At 39.9% G+C, this 22,106-nt stretch overlaps 1 protein-coding gene across 1 annotated transcript in view; it reads right to left on the minus strand.

The window, feature by feature from the left end:
• Window positions 1-22,106, minus strand: part of LOC145486212 (uncharacterized) — a 54,605-nt gene that overhangs the window by 10,943 nt on the left and 21,556 nt on the right. Inside the window, exons 23-55 of the mRNA XM_081464823.1 lie at window positions 21,808-21,861; window positions 19,285-19,338; window positions 18,176-18,229; window positions 18,036-18,080; window positions 17,382-17,435; window positions 17,267-17,311; window positions 16,699-16,752; window positions 15,873-15,926; window positions 15,450-15,503; window positions 14,988-15,041; window positions 14,603-14,656; window positions 13,946-13,990; window positions 13,633-13,677; window positions 12,624-12,677; window positions 11,980-12,033; window positions 11,402-11,455; window positions 11,225-11,278; window positions 10,822-10,875; window positions 10,241-10,348; window positions 6,951-7,004; window positions 6,250-6,303; window positions 5,781-5,834; window positions 5,130-5,183; window positions 4,899-4,952; window positions 4,734-4,787; window positions 4,215-4,268; window positions 3,596-3,649; window positions 2,312-2,365; window positions 2,145-2,198; window positions 1,222-1,275; window positions 879-932; window positions 664-771; window positions 89-142 (exon numbers count right to left, since the gene is read on the minus strand). Of these exons, the coding sequence (XP_081320949.1) occupies window positions 89-142; window positions 664-771; window positions 879-932; window positions 1,222-1,275; window positions 2,145-2,198; window positions 2,312-2,365; window positions 3,596-3,649; window positions 4,215-4,268; window positions 4,734-4,787; window positions 4,899-4,952; window positions 5,130-5,183; window positions 5,781-5,834; window positions 6,250-6,303; window positions 6,951-7,004; window positions 10,241-10,348; window positions 10,822-10,875; window positions 11,225-11,278; window positions 11,402-11,455; window positions 11,980-12,033; window positions 12,624-12,677; window positions 13,633-13,677; window positions 13,946-13,990; window positions 14,603-14,656; window positions 14,988-15,041; window positions 15,450-15,503; window positions 15,873-15,926; window positions 16,699-16,752; window positions 17,267-17,311; window positions 17,382-17,435; window positions 18,036-18,080; window positions 18,176-18,229; window positions 19,285-19,338; window positions 21,808-21,861 (1,854 nt within the window). The remainder of the gene's footprint in view (window positions 1-88; window positions 143-663; window positions 772-878; window positions 933-1,221; window positions 1,276-2,144; window positions 2,199-2,311; window positions 2,366-3,595; window positions 3,650-4,214; window positions 4,269-4,733; window positions 4,788-4,898; window positions 4,953-5,129; window positions 5,184-5,780; window positions 5,835-6,249; window positions 6,304-6,950; window positions 7,005-10,240; window positions 10,349-10,821; window positions 10,876-11,224; window positions 11,279-11,401; window positions 11,456-11,979; window positions 12,034-12,623; window positions 12,678-13,632; window positions 13,678-13,945; window positions 13,991-14,602; window positions 14,657-14,987; window positions 15,042-15,449; window positions 15,504-15,872; window positions 15,927-16,698; window positions 16,753-17,266; window positions 17,312-17,381; window positions 17,436-18,035; window positions 18,081-18,175; window positions 18,230-19,284; window positions 19,339-21,807; window positions 21,862-22,106) is intronic.

Genomic DNA, 22,106 nt, shown 5'->3' on the forward strand with positions numbered 1-22,106 from the left:
TCAGCCAATCAAATTCGTGAATTCGGTAGTTCCCAGTCCTTCTGAGACAGAGCCATATAATAATAAGTAGTTAATACTGATAACTTACATCTGGTCCTTGAAAACCATAACCTCCTGGATCGCCATCAGAACCCATGTCCCCCTTGCGGGAAAGAAAAACAAAAGAAGTCCGTGTAAACAAAATTACTTTACAATATAGGAAAATTAGCAGTCCTTTGACTTTCTAGATAAAAGTACGTCACATTTTGCATTTTCTCTCTTTTTTTATGATGTGACTTGGGCACGGAGTATGATTTTTATGATATATAATCCATCATAGCTTATCTTATGACATGTTTCCGCAGAAGTGTAGCAGCTCTCGTAAGCTTGTAATTCTTTTGCTTGTTAGCAGCTGTTATTGTTTTGGGGCTCAGAGGGGGCATTGTTTCTGTTGTTTGTTCTATTGTTCTCTTAAAGGGTATCAAGCCGTTCACGAAAGACCTTACGAGAACTGCTACCCGACCCTTTCTTCAACGTTTCCTGTCTAAGCCTCTACCTCAGAAATAAGCAATACAGAGACGCAAGGCTTTCGGAACTCAAAAGCGCCATATATATAATAGGATGCTACACGATTTCTATGTGTTCACTCAGCAAGCCGTATTCCCTCAGAACATCATGACTTACCGATTCTCCAGGGAGCCCGCGTTCACCCCTTTCTCCGGCATCCCCTAACATTCCAAATTCTCCTATTCTTCCCGTAGCACCCGTAGAGCCATTATTACCTCGATCGCCCTGTAAACAGAATACACATAAATGTCATGAATTTAACTTCCCCACCCTCTCGCTCTTTTTAAATTAAAAAAAAAAACTTGAAACGATATGCTAAAAGTAAAGTTTACCGGTTCTCCAAGGAGTCCAGTTTCCCCAGGGATTCCATCCATTCCAGGTCTACCCTGCAAGAATAAATTTATTTCTCAACGAGTGATTTTGTTGAATTGTTTAAGTATCATCAGTGGATTGCATTAATTACACAAAGAGTTTGTTCTCTTTCGTGCATGGAGGTGGAGGTTCGATCACAGTTGCTTAGTCAACTACAAAATCAAATGTAGACTCGGCGGCAGCGCTCTCGACTCTGCTCTCCGTTCCTCCTGAACATCGGCTCATAATCCAGAAAGGCTACTGATAATCAAGTCTAACCAAATCCTACCGAACTCTTGCCGCATCTACATTTTAAAAACTTACTAATACTCCTGAACGACCGTCCAGCCCCGGTTTCCCTCTTTCACCCGGGAAGCCCTGTCAAAAGAGAAAGAAAAAAATCGCACATATATTGTGTTAAGCAATAACTTTTATTTCTAATTATTTTCTAGCGTTTACAACAAATTATTTCCAGACATTCGGTAACGATCATAGACTTCAGTAGGTAGGTAGAAGAAAGAGAGTCAGCCAAATGTTAGGTTTTCGTCAAAGCCACGCTATTAAGAAATTAATTGTCACCTATTCAGTTGTCTGATAAGAAGCATTACCGGAAGCAACACAGGATGACAGGGATTACAGCAATAAGCAGGACAGGCAGACAGTGATTGCGTCAAGAAGCAAGGCAAGCAGAGAAGGTTTGCATCAAGAAGCAAGACAGGCAGACAGTGTGCATCAAGGAGCAAGACAGGCAGACAGTGTGCATCAAGAAGCAAGACGGGCAGACAGTGATTGCATTAAGAAGCAAGACAGGCAGACAGGGATTGCATCAAGAAGCAAGACAGGCAGGCAGTGATTACATCAAGAAGCAAGACAGGCAGACAGTGATTACATCAAGATGCAAGACAGGCAGGCAGTGATTGCATCAAGTAGCAAGACAGGCAGGCAGTGATTGCATCAAGAAGCAAGACAGGCAGACAGTGATTACATCAGGAAGCAAGACAGGCAGACAGTGATTGCATCAAGATGCAAGACAGGCAGACAGTGATTGTATCAAGTAGCAAGACAGGCAGACAGTGATTGCATCAAGAAGCAAGACAGGCAGACAGGGACTACAGCAATAAGTAAGACAGGCAGACAGTGATTGCATCAAGAAGCAAGACAGGCAGACAGTGATTGAGCTGTGATTGCGAGAAGCAAGACAGATAGACAGTGATTGAATCAAGAATCAAGACAGGTATACAACTTACCCTTAGACCAGGTTCTCCTTCCGCACCATCTGCTCCATCCGGGCCGCGGTCACCCTTGAATAAAGAAACAATTATTTTTAAAATTAAATTAATTTTCCGTTGAAATAGTCTTGCCGCCAAAATGGTCAAACGTGGTCTATTTAAAAAGTGTCCAACTAATACCTTACCAATTCACCGTCTTCTCCACGAGATCCAACGGCTCCAATTAGACCATTCCATCCCTGTACAGGTACAAAGAGACCACAAAGAAACAAACAGTTTTCGTAGAAACAAAGATGTCGTTATGCTGCCTGCTTTGGAAATCAACGCGAATTTATAAATGGATGCTTCAATCATGCTTCTGTACTCTCTGATGGTTCTCAACCGGTCAAATCGTACTGCTATAAGATAATAGTGTAAATCTACTAGCGTTCTACCACGAATGCCGTTCTCTGATTGGCTACGCTACTCACTATCTATTCTGTGATAGATAGTGAGTAGCGTAGCAGTGTGCCCTTGTTGACAAAATGACGGCCGCTTCTTGGCGTTTTCGAAGTGCCTGTGATGAAGATTTAAAAGAAGAAGATTTAATTGTTTAATAGTGTATATAATACTGCGCCATGTCTTTTTCCTAATACAGCAAAATCCCGCGTATAAGAACCTTGGTTTTTTCAAGTTAGCCTCCATACCTTCTTATATAAATGGTGTAAAATTAGGCTACCTATTGTAGGTTCTTAGGTTCAGGTTCTTAATTATTATTTAAAAAAAGCAACTTGCACGCATGCATGCGCATGAGTGTGGCCTTCATATTGAATCATTCACGGTACAGTATTGTGGTCTTATAGCTCATGCCAGTGTCCTGGCTAGTTTTTGTTACCTTATTTTTGTATCGCATGTAATGAACTTTATTATTATCTTAAACTTTAATTTGAAAATAAGAACCTGTATTGATATTTTAGCCTAGAATGGTTCTTATGTGAAGGGTGCTTAACTGGGACGTTTTAGTCTAACAGGTTCTTGAATTGTGGCTTCTTACACACGGGTTTTTACTGTATTGTAAAATGTCGAATTTTTGAGTTTTCATGAAAGGTCAAATAACCGCTGTAGGGAGTTAGTGAAGCTGCTGTTCCTAGCGAGCCCTTCTTCAAAACAAAATCGCCTAGAAGTATTGCGCATCAATGGCAAATTGCTATATCATTCACCATTCAAATCCCGCGATTTGCAGAACAGGAAATCGTGTTGTGAGTGGCTGAATCGAATGTTGTGTTACTTTTGTAAGCTACAGCATCATTCTTCATGTACCCAAGATGCTTAGCGAATATAGTGTTGGTTTGTGTCAGCCATATAAATTGGTGTTGCTTTTTTGCCCCAAGCTACAACCTTGCTGATATGCTTCAGTTACATCACCTTGTGACACCAGTACAATAGTTAGTTGCTCGCTCTGTCGCACAGTGGGCATTTGATTGACTTACGTTTAATCCTTGATGTCCCTGTCGGCCAGGCGGTCCGGAAGGTCCAGGAAAGCCCTATATAGTGTAGCAATTATATTTCATCTTTATAAACAAATAATCTGGGTAGACATGTAAATGACCTCATCCAAAGTAACAATAACAAAGAGGATTTCCCTCTCTTTTGAATGGCTTGGCCTTCTCAATAACTGTGCGCAACGGGCAAAAGTTGCACAGAAATATTTGCTACACCAGCTTAGTTTCTGAAACTATAGAAAGAGGTTCCTGTGTGAAATGAAAAACTCGTTAAAACACACGTACAACATTTTTCAGAGCGATACTCACTGGATCACGCTAATATGTAAGTGTTGTAAATTCTTGAGAACAACATAATCGTCACTAGCTAAGGTTTTATCCCATCACATAAAAATAACACTTAACGTGCTCAACAGTTTATCCGAATCAGAACTATTCAGTGTGAACTGGTTGCTCTGTTCTAAAAAAGCACAGTCTGTATCACACTCAGTTTCTGCGTACACTTATATATAGTGACCTATTACTTTAATTTAAACTAAGGCTTTTCCCAAATACAGGGATTTTCTTTCCAATTTTGTCTCAGGCTATAGAGCAATAATTTACTCACAACTTCACCAGGTTCGCCATCGAGGCCACGTAGGCCATTTTGACCATCTCTTCCCTTCAAAGAAAGAAAACATGACACGTGTTACAGGAATTGGTACATGATGACAAGCGCGGGCCAATGTGTGGTTCCATAAATGTCTTTACCCAACTGGGATAATAGATCTCAGAGGCCAAAGCTTTTAAAAGAAAGTATGACGCCACATTGGAACTCCCAGAGGTCTTCCTGAAAGCAACAGCTGAAAATCACAACCATAAGCTTGTTCTTCAAAGTTTGGAAGTCAACTGGTTTATCAGTCAGTTACAAAAACAAGAGTGTGTTTAGAACGATGTTATGAGATTTTCTAAATATTTGCTGCCGTTGGTGTTGCTTTTGCTGCCATATACTGTTAGCCTGCGTTGCAACCGGACGTGTCATAAAATCTCCGATATAGTCCGGTTTAGACTGTTTGCGACGAAGGCTACATACTGTACGAGTAAAATCTAAAGTTGTTTAAAATACAGAATAAGTGGAACAACTCACCGGCACGCCAGGGTCTCCGGGCTTTCCTGGCTTCCCGTATAGTCCTCTGGCTCCCTGAAAGATCACAAAAAAATATGGCTTATTACATCAAAGATTATACATCAACATGAAATAACATCAACATCAACTCAACAGCCACTGAATTTGCTTTCACCCAGTACTTACCTTTGTGCCTGGAATTCCGGGATTACCATCTACTCCTCTTTCACCCTCTGGACCCTGTAAAAAATGTAAAAAAGGAAGTGAGACTCAAAGTCTGTTTGCTGGAAAAAGAAGGAACGGCAGGCAGGCATGCAGGAAGGCAGGAAAGCAGGAAAGCAGGAAAGTAGGAAAGCACGCATAAGGGAAGGCAGGCAGGCAGGCAGGCAGGCAGACAGGCAGGAAGTATTTGCTTACGACGGGTCCTTGTGCTCCTGGTCTACCAGGTAAGCCAGCTGGTCCTCTCATTCCCTGAAAACAAATGGCAAAAAAGTTTAATTGAAGCAATATAAATAACTAATCTTTGCCAAACTATTTGCGTCGGTTTCACCGACTGTCATGAAATGTTCAAGGAGTTGCGCGCATCCCGATTATTTATTGAACATGTTGAGGTATATTAGATCTGGAGACGAGTGCCTCCCATTTCGCTGAGCATTTATCTCGTGCTCTTAAAAATCTCCCGTGCATATACATCTCGGCATCTCAAGGTGGCGTTAAATGACCGCAAGGCCGCGAAGCTCTGTAAGATAACTCCACTGTATTTCCTGTATAATGTTTTCAACCGTGACAAATTAATACGCGAGTCCAACAAGGTTTGTGCGGTTGTCTAGGTCTGAAGTTTGAGCGTTAGTGACGTTCTTCCCCTGGATTAAGCTAAAATGTATTTTACGTCCCCCCTTCCCCGCCGCGAAAACAAATTGGCAGTTACCCCTTTCGCTAGTCGTCTTGTTGCTTTATCATTTCTAATCTTATGCATTAAGATAAATTTGCCATTCATACAAACAGAATATAAATCTAATATTCTTTGACATCGATCACTTGAATTGATAAGAATTTAGTTTTGCATACCGTGGCACCGGGCTTTCCTATTTCGCCATCTTCTCCCGCTGGTCCTCGCGATCCCTGAAATATTATTTTTAGATACGTTGATTGAGTTATCAACAGTTTGAATAAGAACAATAATTATGACAGTAAAAAGTTGTAAGGCGTTGTTCATCTCAGCACTTTTAGTATACTTTTTTCCAAAGTAATTGAACAATGCATTTTCCTTTTGCAAAATCTGTAGGTTACATAACAGTGACAGTGACAGTGACCGTGACAGTGACAGTGACATTGACATATTGACAGGTTGACATGCTGGCATGTTGACATATTGACATATCGCCATATTGACATTGACATTAGAAGTGGCAGTGGTAGCGAAAGTCACAGTCACAGTGGAGTCACAGTCACAGTGGTAGCGAAAGTGATAGCGGCAGAGGTAGTAACATTATCACCAGCAGAATCAGTAAGTTGAATAACAGTAGTAAACTCTCACCAGACCGCCAAGTTCTCCTTTAGTACCTAAGTCACCCGGTCGCCCTTTAGTACCCTGGTAAATAAGATAAAAAAATAAAATCCTACCACCCTATTATTTTACTACTCTTCTATTCTGTATGATTGGCGTCCTTTCTTTCCACTTGCTCTCGCAAGCATGCCTGCATAGCTGGCCGGTTTTCTCCCAGGAGTGCTTTGTTTCGACGACGGAGCCGTGGAAGCTAGGGGCAAAGCTGAGAGGAGAATTTCCGTCCTCCTCATTTCTTAATTTTTGAATGCCACCCAGGCACTTTGCCAGCTTTTTTCACACATTTAAATTAGCCAATGAAAGAGAGAAATTTGAGAATAGCAAAATAACCGAAACATATTTTAGCCACTAAGTCTTCTCAGATTTCGAAGTTCAATACATCTGCAAGAAGCAAAGCGAATGCAGATTCCCCAAAGCAAAATAGTTTGGAGTTTCAGACGAGTTAAGTAGCTAAACACCATCCCAACTTCAGTTCCGCCGCTGAAACAAAGCATCTAGGCACACTGGCCCCCTGTAGCTTAGTAGTGCCGGCGTTCATCTGTTGCGTGGAGAGTTGATTCTTCTATTCAGGTTTGGACGAGATCCTTTTCCTTGTTGCATGGCTACGGATTGTTTTGTTGTTGCATTAAAACTGCAGATGAAGTAGCGGAATTACTGAAGAACCTAACACATACCTTTACTCCTTGAGCTCCTTTCTCCCCTTGTTCCCCGCGCGGCCCGGGGGGTCCCTAAAAAAAATAGAATGTGCGGGTGCAAATCAAGTGAGCTCCAATGAACTCCGAGTTGTGCTACAGTGAAATGCACTTTAAACGTTTATCTTCTGAAGGCTGCTTGAACGCGAGACTTTCTTAAGGGGAGGCTGGAGGAACGACGGGGGGAAAGAGTACATTGGCTGGGAGGTGTCCAACGTCTAAAATCTGGACTGATATTGCGCTGATTGGATAACACGTCTTTTGAGTGAAAAAGACGAGAACAGGTAAAAAAACACCCTTCCTATTGAACACTCGCGTTTCCTGCTTAAGACTTAGTTTTTCTTAAGGAGGTTTTGTGGCATCGACCATTTAAATGATGGCGGGATCATAAGCTCAAAATGTTTATTAAATTAAATTGAGTAACTTAACTGTATTCCAGTAAGCGAGACAACAGACAGGCGACCATTGTGTCAACACCAGTAAAGCGTTAACCGTTTCATTTCACGTCTACTGATTTAAATATGATTTTTTGATTTTTTTGTTGTTCCTTTTTTGAACAAAATTTGACATTGAAAGCGGTTCTTTTGTTACACGTACAAAACACAAAGTTACTTTTTGACAGGTATTGTCTTTAAAGCAATAGCTACCTCTCGCAATTGCCAGTACGCATAACTTTTTTTCAAGCTTCTTGCGTTTAATTATAATAAAAGATCGTACGAGCTCACTGTGCATGGTAAGAATAATGCGGAGCAAATTGAGACTAGTAAGCTAAAATTTAGTAAGCCAAGCTCTCTTTCAGTTCCGTAAACGGTTTGTCTCACGAATAGCTGTTATTTTTAAAATTCTTGTTCCTAGGAAATCAGCATGCACAGTTTGTCATAGTTGGCATTGTTTTGTTTGAGTCTATGTGCAGCTTGGGTAAGCAATGTGCAATCGCACAGGTTTTTGGTAGCAACAGCAATAATATATATTACCCTAAAAATCGAAATAAAGAGATCTTTGTCAACTTTCAAGGAATCCGATTGAGTTATTTAGTGCTCACCTTCGAGGAATCCGAGTGAGTTATTTAGTGTCAACAATAAGTGGCGTCTGATTACTCAATGCGTTAAATTAAATTCTATGCCTGTAATTCTTTATTGACTTTTTTTTATGCTTTTTATACTGGTCACCGATTAATACCAGTCAATCTATATCTTGATCGACTGACCGGTCTTTACCAGGATAAATAAAGTTATTATTATTATTATTATTATTATTATTATTATTATTATTATAAAATGAAGATAACTTGATTACAATGAGTAATTCTTAGTAACTTCGCAAATCTGAACTAAGCACGTATTGAGAAGCTATTGATTACTCAGAGTACTTAAACAAGCGCCATTCGAGTATATTGCCCAGTAACTTTTAAATACTCATCGATTTCAAATCGAGCGGTTCTCAATAACTCAGAGAGGTTATACAAACAGAAAATAAATTGACACTGAATTGAGTTCATCGACTGAGTAATGTTTAGCCACTAGGAGCGATTTGAAAAATACCGGTTTTGAGCATCGTTTGAACACATTGAGTAATTACTAATTATTACCTATCGTGTATTGAAAAGTTACCCAATAAAGTTTGTTATTTATTCACTGAAAATGTTTGTTTCGTATTTCCCTTACTTTAGAAATATTTCCATTCCCAACGGCACATGTCGCCATTTTGAATTATCAAATCCACCCGGTCTCAGAAACTTGTTTGACCGGTTTTACCATGATGTCAGTACTTTCTCATTGGCTTACGCCCAAGCCTTTGTTCTTTCGCTATATAAGCGCGACACCACCCGGATGGTTGGGCGGCACACTCAAGAAATTTTAAAGCAATGCCACGCATGCATAATGACGCATGTGAATTTCTCTTATATAAACCAGTTCTGGGTTCATGGGCTCGTTAATTAATTCGGCGCGTTAATTAATTGCATTCGGCGCGTTATTTAATTTTAAAACAATGCCACGCATGCATAATGACGCCTGTGAATTTCCTTATTAACCGACATGAAATGCATATCATTAAACCAATTCTGTATTCATGGTCTCATTAATTAATTCGGCGCGTTATTTGATTGAACTACTTCCCAATGCAAGCTATCTAGTGAACGTTCCATTGTTTTACACAATTTCACACAATTCATTGCATAACTTTTTTCCACCCGCAATCACTGGCTGGGATTCTCTGGACCTTGATGTCCAAAACTCTGTATCTCGTCCTACTTTTAAACCTAAAATACGGTCAACTCTTTTTCCTCATACTCACAATAGGTTGTTTGATTTTTCTTCTCCAAGGCTTCATCTATTGATCACACCCGCCGTAGACTTGGGTTTCCTTGTCTTAGAGAATATCTGTTTAAAATTAATCGTTGTGCGTCGCCTGTTTGCGAGTGCGGTCTTGTATCTAAATTAATCGGTGAAACATTTTGTTTTGTTTTGCTCAAGGCATGTCGCTCAACATTATGTCCTCTTTACCTCTGCGGCTAATATTCTCGATGAAACATGGTCATCGAGCAGCGACGCTAGGAAACTAAACTTTTTATTGTACGGTGTTCAGTCTATAAATTACGACTGTGCTTTTTTTTTCCACAAGAACAAAGTTTTATAATTATTACTAATAGCTTCTCGGTGGCCACTGTTTGATTGTTAAAATTATATGTCAGCTTAACTCGATGTTTTCAGCGTAATTTTTGCGTGTTGTTTGTGTGTGTGTTTGTGTGTGAGCCTGAATAAATGAAGTAAAATTGTAATATTGTAATCCCCCTTGATAAGCCTAGGTGCTTTTGGAGAAAACAACATCAAATATGTTTAAACAAAGAGAATAAAAAAAATTATAAAAAAAAGAAATTAGCACTTCATGAACAACCGAGTGATCTATTTAACTGTCACACACATACAGTCATTATGCTATCTTACACTTCTAAGTTCCTGTTTTTCTTTTCGTTTTTCACGAAGAAGTGGCTTTGAGAGATCACATATCGCAGGAAAATAATCATCAGTGTGATCAAAAGCCACATGTATGATACATTATGCGTGCATGAACATTTGTAACTGCTGAAACCAGCAAGAGCTTACTAGAGGTTATCAGTGTGTAAATAGGTTCCCACGTTAACGAACTGTAGAAATGCAACGAAACTTTTTCACTACATATAGTCTCACAGTTACGTCCCGTAAACAAGATTGAAACGCAATAAATTAAATTTAGCCGATGTTAAATATTATTAATTAAGGGACGAAATTTACCTGAGCTCCTGGAATTCCCGGCAAGCCATTAGAGCCTCTATCGCCCTGCAGACCCATTTCTCCTTCTGTCCCAGGCTTTCCATTAATCCCGGGTTGGCCATCTTTCCCCTGTCAGATAGGAATCAACATAAAGTATTGTGATGAGTTGGGATCCTTGTCTGTTTCAAGGTTGATAAATGATCAGTAGCAAGGCGTCCCTACGTACGCCATCTTAATTCACCTTTTAGGATCGAATTCGGTTGCGAATTTAAATTTCTTTTTTGTCTCCCGAGACTTTTCAGTTTTGTTTTTCAGATTTTTATCATCATTTGCACTATTTAGATAAAAAACATCAACAAGGAAAATATAGAAACGGAAAAGGAAAAGTGGACGTCAGTGCTTTTGAGTTGAACTGACGAGATATATTGTTACAAAAACTAACCTCCCCTCACAGAAACCACAGATAAAAACGGGAATTTTTCACTCATCAATTTTGAGAAAAATAGGGCCTGAGTCGCTCGTTTTCATGCCATTTTGCTGTATACAAAACGGTGTTTGTAATCTTAACAGAACAGCACTAAAATGAGGTAAAATGACATCACCTTGGGACCGCGCAGGCCTGGATATCCGGGAGGGCCAGGCCTTCCATCCAGTCCCTATTAAAAAATAAAATAAAATAAAATAAAATAAAAATGGAAAAAAGTTGAAAAGTAGCGAAGGACTATAGACTGTGTTTTTATCTCGGCAAAACGGAACTTTTCTAGAGATTAGATAAAGCTAAATCGTAAAAACTCTTTTTCCTTGGCCATCGTAGCTTTAGAAGAAACAAAACACAAACCGCGGTGATAAACATGGAACCAAAACGCATGTTAAACAAAGTTAATTTCCTTGACGTTTTGTATGTACAACATACATCTTCAGAAGTGACCGTTAACTAGATTACAATCGAAATTTAAACGCGAAGAAAAAGAAAAAGACTGATAATAGATAAAGCTATGTACTAACTGGTTGTCCATCCTTCCCGTTCGATCCAGCAAGACCCGGTAAACCCGGAGGACCCTAACAAATATCAAACGAAATAAATCATCGTAAAATGAAGCACCATTGAAAAATGACCAAAATTCTCACAAATAAAAATAAATAATAAAAATATTAATTGTAAAAATTTCTGCTAGTGCTCACTTGTGTCCCTTTCGGTCCCTTTCTTCCAGTGCGTCCCCGCCTTCCTCGATATCCCTGAGAATAACGAGAACGTATCATACTTCGAAACCAATAAAATATCTATCAAAGCAAGAGATTTACAGCAAGCCCCTCCCCCCTTCTCGTCTAAGGTACCCCCTTCCCTTTTTCCTCACAACCAAACCAATACACGACAGACTATTTTACCGATGTATTTTTTATCGAATATAAACCCACGTCCAGTAATTGCAAGCCTAAGGGGAATATTACTGAATGGTGCCTGTATGAAAGCGAATCGAATAGTACACTTTTATGATCAAAGTACCCGCTGACGTATTGCCATCGATTAAATAAGTACGTCCTTCTCCACAGTATGTATATTAACAACACAAGCCGCAATTGAATAGGTGTTTTTGTCTGACTACCTTTAGTAAACGCTTTAGAATGTTGAAAGCTTGATGCTAAAGTGTTTCAAGTTCGTCCTTTGTATATTGATCTATGTATACCGTTAACCATTATTTTAGATAAAACAATCCTAAACATCTATGTAAACGCTCATGGCCACTTAAAGAGACACTCACTGCTCTGCCAGGGGAACCACTGACTCCCGGCGTTCCTTGTTTCCCCTTACTACCCTACAAGAAACGATTAAATAATCAGAAAAAGCCACGCAAGCACCTCGAGCAGTTGCATTGATAAAGAATAATAAAAAAAATGTGTGCCAGTTAATTGGGACATTATTATATATCAGGTCTAAAAAGAGGTTAATCGTTTTGACAGTGCTCTTAAACTTGACAAAACTCTCCTTTTGTTATAAGCTTTACTTGTACATGTTCCAATAAAAAAATTTTCATTCCAAAAAAAAAATTATTTCTAACCATTTTTTTTTTCAAAAAGAGCTTTTAAAAGAATCTCAAGTTTGTTGCAATAGTTGTTTTGATTTGACACCATCGTTAGAGTGCTTTGTGACTAAAAAGCACTCTTAGGGAGTTACAAATAAAGTAAGTTTGTACGTATGTGGCCTGGGCAATTTTTATTCGCCTAGGCCTGTATCAAGGTTGTGTAGGTCAGTATGTGTGGCTACGTATGGTTGTGTAGGGTTATGTATGGTAATGGCGCGGAACTTATGCTGTGGCACTGTGAAGGGCGATGTGTATCATATATGGCTACATGTTTGCATCTATGGTTGTCGGGGCTTTGATCATGTACACTAGTTAAAACTCACCGGAGTTCCGGAAAGACCATGTAATCCCAATTCACCGATTGGTCCTGGAACACCCTTCAGAACAAATAATAACAATGATAAAAACGGGAAGCACAATGAAGTATCAACGAGCGAAAAAACGGGTAATAAGCAGTAAAGAGACGAATACGTGAATATTTCTTTTTGTATGAAATAGTTCTATCTTTATTCCGAAAAGCACTTTGGGGACGAATAAAGTATGTATGTATGTTATGAAGGGAGACAATGCAAGGGTAAAATGTCACAGTGAGATTCCAGCTTGCGGCGATCTTATTTCTAATTGTTGTCTGTAACGGTTCTTCACTTTAGAGAAAACTCAAGAGCAAAGCCAAATGTTCGAAGAAGTTAGTAGCCGTATTAAGACTGGTTTTCACTAGGGCATAAGAATAAGCATATTCCGAAGCGGTTTTTGTTAGGGCAATTGCTTGGAAAAGGCGCTACTTAACAGCACATGCATAGGGCACAACACAAGCGTAAGCACAAGCACAAGCAGAACAAAATTTTTTGTTCCTCTTGTGCTTGTGCTTGTGCTTATGTCAAGTGAGAACGCGCTGCTGCAAGCATGAGCATAAGCATAGAATCGCCCGCCATCTAGTTTAGTTGCATTGCGGAGGTAAGGAACCGAAAATAAGGTAATTATCAATTCTGCGCATGTTTACGTGCTTATGCCTGTGTAGTTGTGGGTGTGTTGTGGGTGTCGTCTCAACCGTTATGCGTTCGCTTGTCCTTATGTCGTTGTGAAAACCAGGCTAAACGGAGTTCTGCGTAAATCAAGAGATCATTATCACAATTTTTATGTTTTTACTTTCCTCTTTAACTGTAATTCCTAAATTTTTAACCCTTCCCCTTTTTGTTCTATTAACAACACCAAGAAAAATCTCTCCTTTATTACTATTGTTGTTAGGTTGCTAGCTGTGTCTTCTGCCTTATGAAACTTTTTTTTTTCTACAAACTTTACGGTGATTGGAAGTGAAGTAGTCAGCGTATTTACCGGCGATCCAGGAGGTCCAATTTCACCGGGTGCTCCGCGGGGTCCCTGAGATTGAACATAAAATGGTGTCATTATAAAAAAGAAAAAAAAAATGGAATCACTACTAAACGTCTCATAACTATTTAATAAAAAAACCGACAAGCAAACAAGATGTTCATCCAGAAGTAAAATCACCCAAAAAAACTATTAACAAATAATGATCCGGCAAAACTATTTGCCGAACGGAGGAAAGGGGGAAGGCAGCATTGTTAGAAAATTCACCAGTCACATGTACATAAACTGTCACATAGCAACAAAACACTGAAAGACCAACCGCTTCTCCAGCTTTTCCATTTTTGCCGTACGTTCCACGCATTCCCTGTTCAAAAGATCAACATCAATGTTCATGTTCAGTGGAACCCCGTTAATCCGGTCACCAGCGGGCGACAAAAATTTGGCCGCATCAACGGGGTAGCCATATTTAAGGGGTTCTTTAAATAAGAAAATGACTGACTAAGCTTTTGTTCGGGCCAGAATAAAGTGGCCGTAATAACGGGGTGGTCGTAAGGCGGGGTTCCACTACAAACCATTTTATGGACCAAAAAGGTGAGTTTCCGCTCTGTGAATATGAATGGATGAAATTTTTACGTCTATTGACGAGAAATTAATGTTATGAACTCCGACACGTCCTTCCATATTTGTTGGACCTCAAGCTTGGTGTCATGATTGACCGGGAAGTTCGAAATTAAAAATTTTAGAGAAACCTCATTCAAAATGCAAAACAAAATGAATAAACGAAGGACTTTTAAATCTATCATCAACTCGGATAAACTCTACTTATCGGCCACTGCGGCTTGTGATACTAATCGCTTTCCATTCCATTTCCTTCACCTCATACACAGCTAGAATAATGCCTGAAGAAAGACTTACTAGTGGTCGTATAGAATGCTTAGGAAATGAACGATTTACAGCATTCCTAAAATGAACTCACCCTTCTCCCCGCACGTCCTGGGTACCCTGGCGCGCCTATCGGCCCAGGGAGGCCCTGTAAATATATCGAGTGCACATTTAACAATTATTGCACGAACGGACGTTAGATATGAGATGATAAATAGCCAATGAGGCGCGTAGGACTGAGTTGTCTGCAATCATCTTATATCCAACAAACGTGAGTGAGCTAACTGTTTTATAAAAACGCTAGCTAAAAACACCTTGCTCCGAAGGGAGGGGATGGGGCTTATTTGAAACGAAGAATCAGCATAGAAAAGCGACGGTTTCTCGACATAGAATATCAATTCTACATGGACCGCTGTCCGTTGCCTTGTAAACAAGCAGTTGTTTTACAGTGAACTACTAAATGCAAACAACTTTCCAACCTGTAATCCAAGACTTCCCTGCAAACCAGGCTCTCCGCTTCTTCCGCGACGACCCTGAGACAGAAAAGACACTCTTAACGTCATTTTACGTTACATCACAGTTCACGTTCACGTTTCTTGTTTCTGTTAACTTTCGCGCAATTTTATCGCCGCTTCTGGGCCACAGCCTCTTGCGCTTTTTAACTGTTTTCTAAATCGAGGTCGTAGTTTAGTTAGGTCGTAGTAGTTCATTTATGGTTTGCTGACTGTGTCCGCAAACAGCCATTTTCTTTGACCTGTTAGTCGATTTTAAATGTTCTTAATTAACCGGCAAATGGTCGGGAAAGAGCTAATATTACACTTACGACACAGCTTATTCGGCCTTACCTGTCGTTTACTGACCTTGGCTCAGTGAAAGAATTCAAATTCAAATCTCCTTCAAAGGTTTACCATCCTCGATCGCACGTTACTAACTTTACTTACCTGCCTTCCGGGTCTTCCTGGAAGTCCTCGTTGACCCTTTTGTCCACGATCACCCTTGTGAGACACAAAATTTACCAGTTAGGAGGGTAGGCTCGATTTCCGCCGCTCTCTCGGGTCCGTTCGGCTGGGGACGAGACGTTACGACCGTCTTTTACCTTAATCTTGTTAACCTCAGTTCTGTCTCTTTGTAATGGGCCTATTTCGTAATGATTATCTCCCGAGTAGTAAATATCACCGAAGATATTTTTTTTTTTTATCGAAGAACACGATATAGATATAAAAGTTATGGCTCTGTTGTTGCTGTAAGAAGTCTGTCTCGTCAAACAGAAGTAAATACACAAGCGCCCCAGAACGTCCATTACCTGAGGTAGATTTGAGTTAAGTTTAAATACCGATGACCTACTACAATAATTTTGAACGCACCTTGGGTCCTCGCGGTCCAGCTCGTCCTGTGGCTCCGGGTCGCCCGTCTGCACCCTAACACATAACACAGACTAACGTGTAAATGGTTTGACCCCCGGGGTGAGGGGGCTACCCCCGTAAATTTCGGATAGGTGTGTGCCGCGAAGGGTCTTAAACCCTGATCATATTTAAGGATGAAACAGACGCAAATTGATACCCTATTTAAGGCACAAACTCGAAAAATTACACCCTGTACAAGGGAAAAGCAAAAATTGAGAAGAGCATGAACGGGTCAACTTTATTTCGTTTCTGTAACATTGTAAGTTATGCATCAAGAATAGAATTTGTGTTCGTTTAGCTGGGCATTCACACATTGGAATTCTAAGTGATACACTTTAGGTACCCAATCTAAGAATCAAACCGGGAAGACCATGTCAACAGGGACAAAAATAATACCCCATTTAAGGATCGGGAACATACCCTATCCCACGACACATACCTATATAGCCAATATATGGGGGTACCCCCTTCCTGGAGAGTTTGACAACACATAGGAAGGCGAACATGATGTTCAAGAGCACTCAAATAGCACGTGTTACACTTGAAGAAACACCTACCTATAACAGGATCGATGGCTCAAATAAGACCTGCTTTTCATGTGCAGGGACATTCTCGTGTAATGCCAGGAGCCCATCGGTAATGCTCCAATTACTTTACTACACATGAACGATTTACAACATATCAAAAGTCTCATTTCTCCTTGTCCAATTGAACTGTACTGCATCGAAATAAGTTGGGAATCGTTTGAGTCAAGTTGGTCTCCTTTGGTATGAGAACTCATTCCTACCTGTGAGCCTCTTGGGCCGTTGAAGCCTGGACTTCCCATCATACCACGCGGGCCCTAGCAAGTGCAATTTGAAAAATACGCTCTCAGTGAAATCCATAAAGGATATGACACGGCGCGCGAAGATATGAACTATATTTTCGAGTGGTAAAAACAACATACTATTTTACGAACGAGCACAGCACGAGAAAAAATAAAATTCATATCTTCAAGCCACTGTGTAATTTTCTTTATTATTTAGACAAACAGACTATTTGTGCAAACAAACGCGAAATGCATGGAATGACATCATTAATATCCTCACTAATGAAGATGCGGAAAATACGCCACTCGGGTCACGGATGTAGTTTCGTATGAATTTTTTACGAGTGGTGTATTTTCCAGTGAGACGCTCGTGTCTGTATGAAAAAATACATAGTTACTTTGTCAAAAATCAGTCACTATCACCATTTTAAGTTTATTTTAATCCTAAAGTCAGCCGTTTAGTTTAAGTAAAGAAAGTGTTACAAAATTGTAAACCTAACACGATAACTTTACGTAAATTTATTTTTGGACGAGAGATATTACTTACTACTCTTCCAGGCCTTCCCGCGCGGCCATCTTCTCCGGGTAGTCCCTAAAACGTAAGAGAAAATTAGAATTTGTCATACAAAATTGCTCGCTGCAAATGAACAAGCAGTTCTGACCTGCTTTCCAGTTTCTCCGTTACGTCCTGACTTTCCTCTTGGACCACGCAATCCCTGTAAAATAAATACTTTTAATTGTCATGAATATTTCTATGATATCGTGATAAAACAAATATTTTTTTCGCCTCCCTTGATAGATATTCCTCTATAATTCACGCTATATATTACGACCAGATGCCTGTGCACTACATGATTATTATCTTAAGATTGGAGTCAAATCGTCACCTATTTGTAGATGTGGTTTTGTTAATGAGACAAAAAACTCATTTCTTTTTATATTCCCCTTTATATGCTGTCCCTAGAGGAAATTCACTCTCTGGCGCTGCTCGTATTGTCTCTAACGTGCACTGGCTGAGATTTTCGGACTCTCAAAAAGTGAATCTCCTGTTATTTGACTTTTCTTGTTTATCAAATGATACAAACGTCAAATTTTTCTCTCACGTTCAACAATTTATTATAGATTCCAAACATTTTGTTTTGTTTTGTTTTGTTTTTTTCATTTCATCTTAATCTGTTAAATATCTATTTGCAGAGGCCTTACGTAATTTATGTGTTTAGGTAGGTGCAAGCCCCTAGATGAGCCCTTTGATCAGTTCTTGAGTAAAAAGGAATTGTAAAAATGAACGAGCCACGAGGGCGAAGTCTTGTTCTTACTTGCATTCCTGGTCGTCCCGTTTGTCCAGGTTCTCCAGGAGCTCCCTGACAAAATAAGAAATAGTAAGAACGTTCTGTGACTTCAGTCAATGAGTATTTACCAAGAAATTCGCACAAATGTCCATTCTGGGCTACCTTACCAAGTCCCCTTTCTGTCCTGGAATTCCCGGTGTACCTGGAGTTCCAGCATGGCCCTAAAATTACAACAGCAACCTGTTATTGTGATTTTGAGACACTTCGAAATCATCTTTTATCACAATTGTTACTAATTTCGCAATCTGATTGGCTAATTTGCTGTGTCGATAAGAGTCTAGACAACGCTGCTCGCGTCAATGTGTCACGCAATGCCTTTTTCAGCTCGCGCTCTGAAAAAAACATTTTCTTTGACGTTGTTATTGTGGTAAAAAAAAAAATCGAATGTGGTTTAGCGTGGTTTGTACTCTTATCGACAACGATACGCTTCATCACAGTGGTCAAAATTTGTTGTAGACTCACGACGCGCAGCCGAGTGAGTCCACAACAAATTTTGACCACTGTGATGACGCGTACCGTTGTCGATAAGAGTACAGACCACGCTAAACCACATTCGATTTGTTTTTTAACCACAATATCAACGTCACAAAAAATTTCTTTTTTTCAGAGCTCCCACTACCCAGACGTTACTTCGACTTTGGCTAGTTTTTGTTGCCTTATTACTTTGCCCTTAAATATGATTTCCAGTCCGTACTACACACTCTGAAGAGTTTGTTTGCGTTTTCGTTTTGTTGAATGTTAAATGTTGAATGTGAGAAATCACAAAATGTAAACATTTCGCAACTACTTACATAAAAAAAAATTCAACGTTTCAAAACAACCGCCAATATATGTGGACGCGAATCAGTCGAAGCTTTATGCTTCGTGCTTTCTCATATCACTTGATGAAACAACTTCGCAGCTGTAAAAATCAATGAAGCTGTTGGAAAAAGAATTTGAAAGGACTCAAAGACAAGGTATGAGGTTCGTAACGAATAACATTGATTCACATTCCATCGAGTGAGATTTATAATGTTTATAAGCATCAGGGTGCTGAGACTGCGCAGTACGGACTGGAAATCATCTTTAACTGCAACTATAGAACAAAACACTTTATTCAGTACTGATCCCTTGAAAAACAATTGTTGGGCACATCGAGATTCGCGGAAAATTAACAGGCAGAACTAGCTGTTTTACTAGAATCCGGTAATAAGTGTACGTTATTACCCGTCCATACCTTCATTCCACTTCTTCCCGATGCGCCAGGATATCCGACAGCTCCTCGTTCACCCTATACATATGATAATAATTTGAGCATGACAGAAACATCAACACTTAAGTCGCATGATTGAGTTCAGTGTTATTTATGTTTTTAGTATTTTTAAGCGATGACTTATGAGGTCATCGCTTAAAGCTGGCATACAGCATTCCTTTGGATAGATGAAGTCTCACTTATGTCGAGCACAATTTACCCTGAATCGAACCGAGGAGAACAGAAAACCAAACCCATTTCCTTGCAAACCGCCATCTTGATTTTCGGGATCGAGTGAAATCGTTTTTCAGTAACTACGTCTGAATGAAGAGTAAATAAAGCATTGTTGTTGTTGTTTACTCCGACGTTAGCAATTTATATATACGTTATTTGCCGGCTGGGAGGTCCGTATGGTGAAAAACTGTGACCGAGGTCACAGTTTTTCACTATATGGACCGACCCTAAGCCGGCAAATAACATGTTTATTTTTTATTTTTTTTTCCTGCAGTAAATTGATTTTACAGTTTACTCAACTCTTGGCATTGAATCGGCTTGCGCGCCGTCTACTAACGATTTGCAAAAAATCTCGGCAACGAGCGAGTAACTCAGATAATAGACAAAGAAAGATGTATTAAAAAACAGATTTTTTTCGAACTACTTTATGTTAGTTGCATTTATTTCACCATTTAAGTTTTCCAAAATTGTTTTTGCGCTGTGAAATTTCGTGCGAAGTTTGAAGTTTTAGTACAACAACAATTTCTGTCAGTCGTTGCTTTTAATTTCACTTGAAATCAGACTTTTCTACCGTAAATTGAGTGGCAGAAAGCAAGGAAAGTGTATTCCACATAAATTCTCCTAAATACAGCAACGATCAGAGAGGTAAACTCGACTGAAATTGACTCAAATTTTACGGCGAGAGAAACGCAGGATTACGCGCCATTGCAGCGGCAAGCTACAAACGACCAAGCAAACTCTCACAACTTCAAAACACTCAATTGAATTTACTTACAGTGACTTTTCTTGCCATTTTAAAGTGAACAGAGATAAACTTGCGTTGACTAATCGTCGATGGATGTGTACAAAAGGCAAAAGATTGACGATTACCGCTAACTTTTAGGAGCCAAGAAAAAATCTGGCCCGTGGGCCCACAGGCGGCCCAGACGTTGAATACGATTGATACGTGACATTATGTTGTTGGCGATTGCGTTACAATTTTAGCCGTTTCTAAGACAACGTATGAGAATGCTTCGAAAATTACTCTAAATGCTACGTGTAGAAAACAATTTGAATAAAATGGCTTACCTTGTGTTTGCATTGCGTTATTTTGATTTCCCTGGGTTCCTGGAGGTGGTTTAGAGCCATTTAGGCGAGTTTTACTTTCTGGCGGTTTGCTTCCCCTAAAGAGAAACGAAAGGCGGGCCAACCGTCGAGAGGCACGGGGAATTGGTCAGTTACTCGTTGCCATCTCTCGCTGCAGTTAACAGTGCTTTTAGGTGCTAAATTCAGCTGAACATTGTTTGCTTCTTGTATTGCCGTGCCTCTCGACGGTTGGAGGCGACTTTGTCACGATGGCGCGGTCGTTAAGCTAAAAATTCAAATCCTGTGCCCAAGATAATCGGTTACGGATCGAGACGGAGCAGAAATGGAAAGCAAGAGCTGGAAAACCAGCGATTCTCGGGCGATTAAGATAAACTTTGGAACCTTGGGAGAAAGCGAATGGGAAGAAGAGTTATCGACGGCTGCCATGAGGCAATTTTGACGAGATTAGACCATTTTTGTGGAATTTACGGAGCTTTGAGTGCGTGCCGTCGGGCCAGTGGGTCGCCCGCCTTTCGTTTCTCTTTAGGGGAAGCAAACCGCCAGAAAGTAAAACTCGCCTAAATGGCTCTAAACCACCTCCAGGAACCCAGAGACATCAAAATAATGCAATGCAAACTCAAGGTAAGCCATTTTATTCAAATTGTTTTCTACACGTAGCATTTAGAGTAATTTTCGAAGCATTCTCATACGTTGTCTTATAAACGGCTAAAATTGTAACACAATCGCCAACAGAATAATGTCACGAATTAATCGTATTCAACGTCTGGACCACCTGTGGTGGGCCGCATCGTAAAAAGCTGGACCGGTCACGTGCGTATGATTAGCCAATCAAATTCGAGGATTTAGGAATCCGGCCCGCTCAGATGGTTGAGAAAAAAAATAAATATGGAATATTTCAGCTTATTTGAACGCCGAAGAGGGCATTAGAAGAATGTTCTGTGATTTCCACACTCATGTTTCACAATTCTGAGCCTTAAGTATACCTCGCCTATTTCATGGCGGCGATGTTGTTCTTCCCAAGCAAGAGGGAATGTATCTAACTCATTTCCCAAAGGAGAGAAATTTGATTGTTTGGAAACAACGCCAATATGGCCATCGTGACAACATGTCCCGCTCTATTAACATGATTTTAAAATAACGCTCTATTATTATGATTAAGCTCAACATGTAGCTAGATGTTATTCTTACGGTCGGTCCAGGATCTCCAGGTTTACCGACTGCGCCTGGTTTTCCAGGAGTGCCCTTTGAACAAACAATGACAATAAATTCGCTTAGTTATACATCTTTTTTTTGTGGTGTAGGACCTAAATCAGATGTAAACTATTAAACAGCTTGTGCAAAAGCAACCCACCCTTTCATCTGTTGATTCTATAGGCGACGTGAAACTAGGCGTGAAATACCCAATAAGAAGTAAGAAAACTATGGCTGCAAAATAGTCTTTCAATTTAAAGTTTCACCCACGTACACTGATTAAGGGTGGTTAAAAC

The sequence above is a fragment of the Orbicella franksi genome, chromosome 5 (genome assembly GCF_964199315.1).
Source record: "Orbicella franksi chromosome 5, jaOrbFran1.1, whole genome shotgun sequence".
Lineage (NCBI taxonomy): Eukaryota > Metazoa > Cnidaria > Anthozoa > Scleractinia > Merulinidae > Orbicella > Orbicella franksi.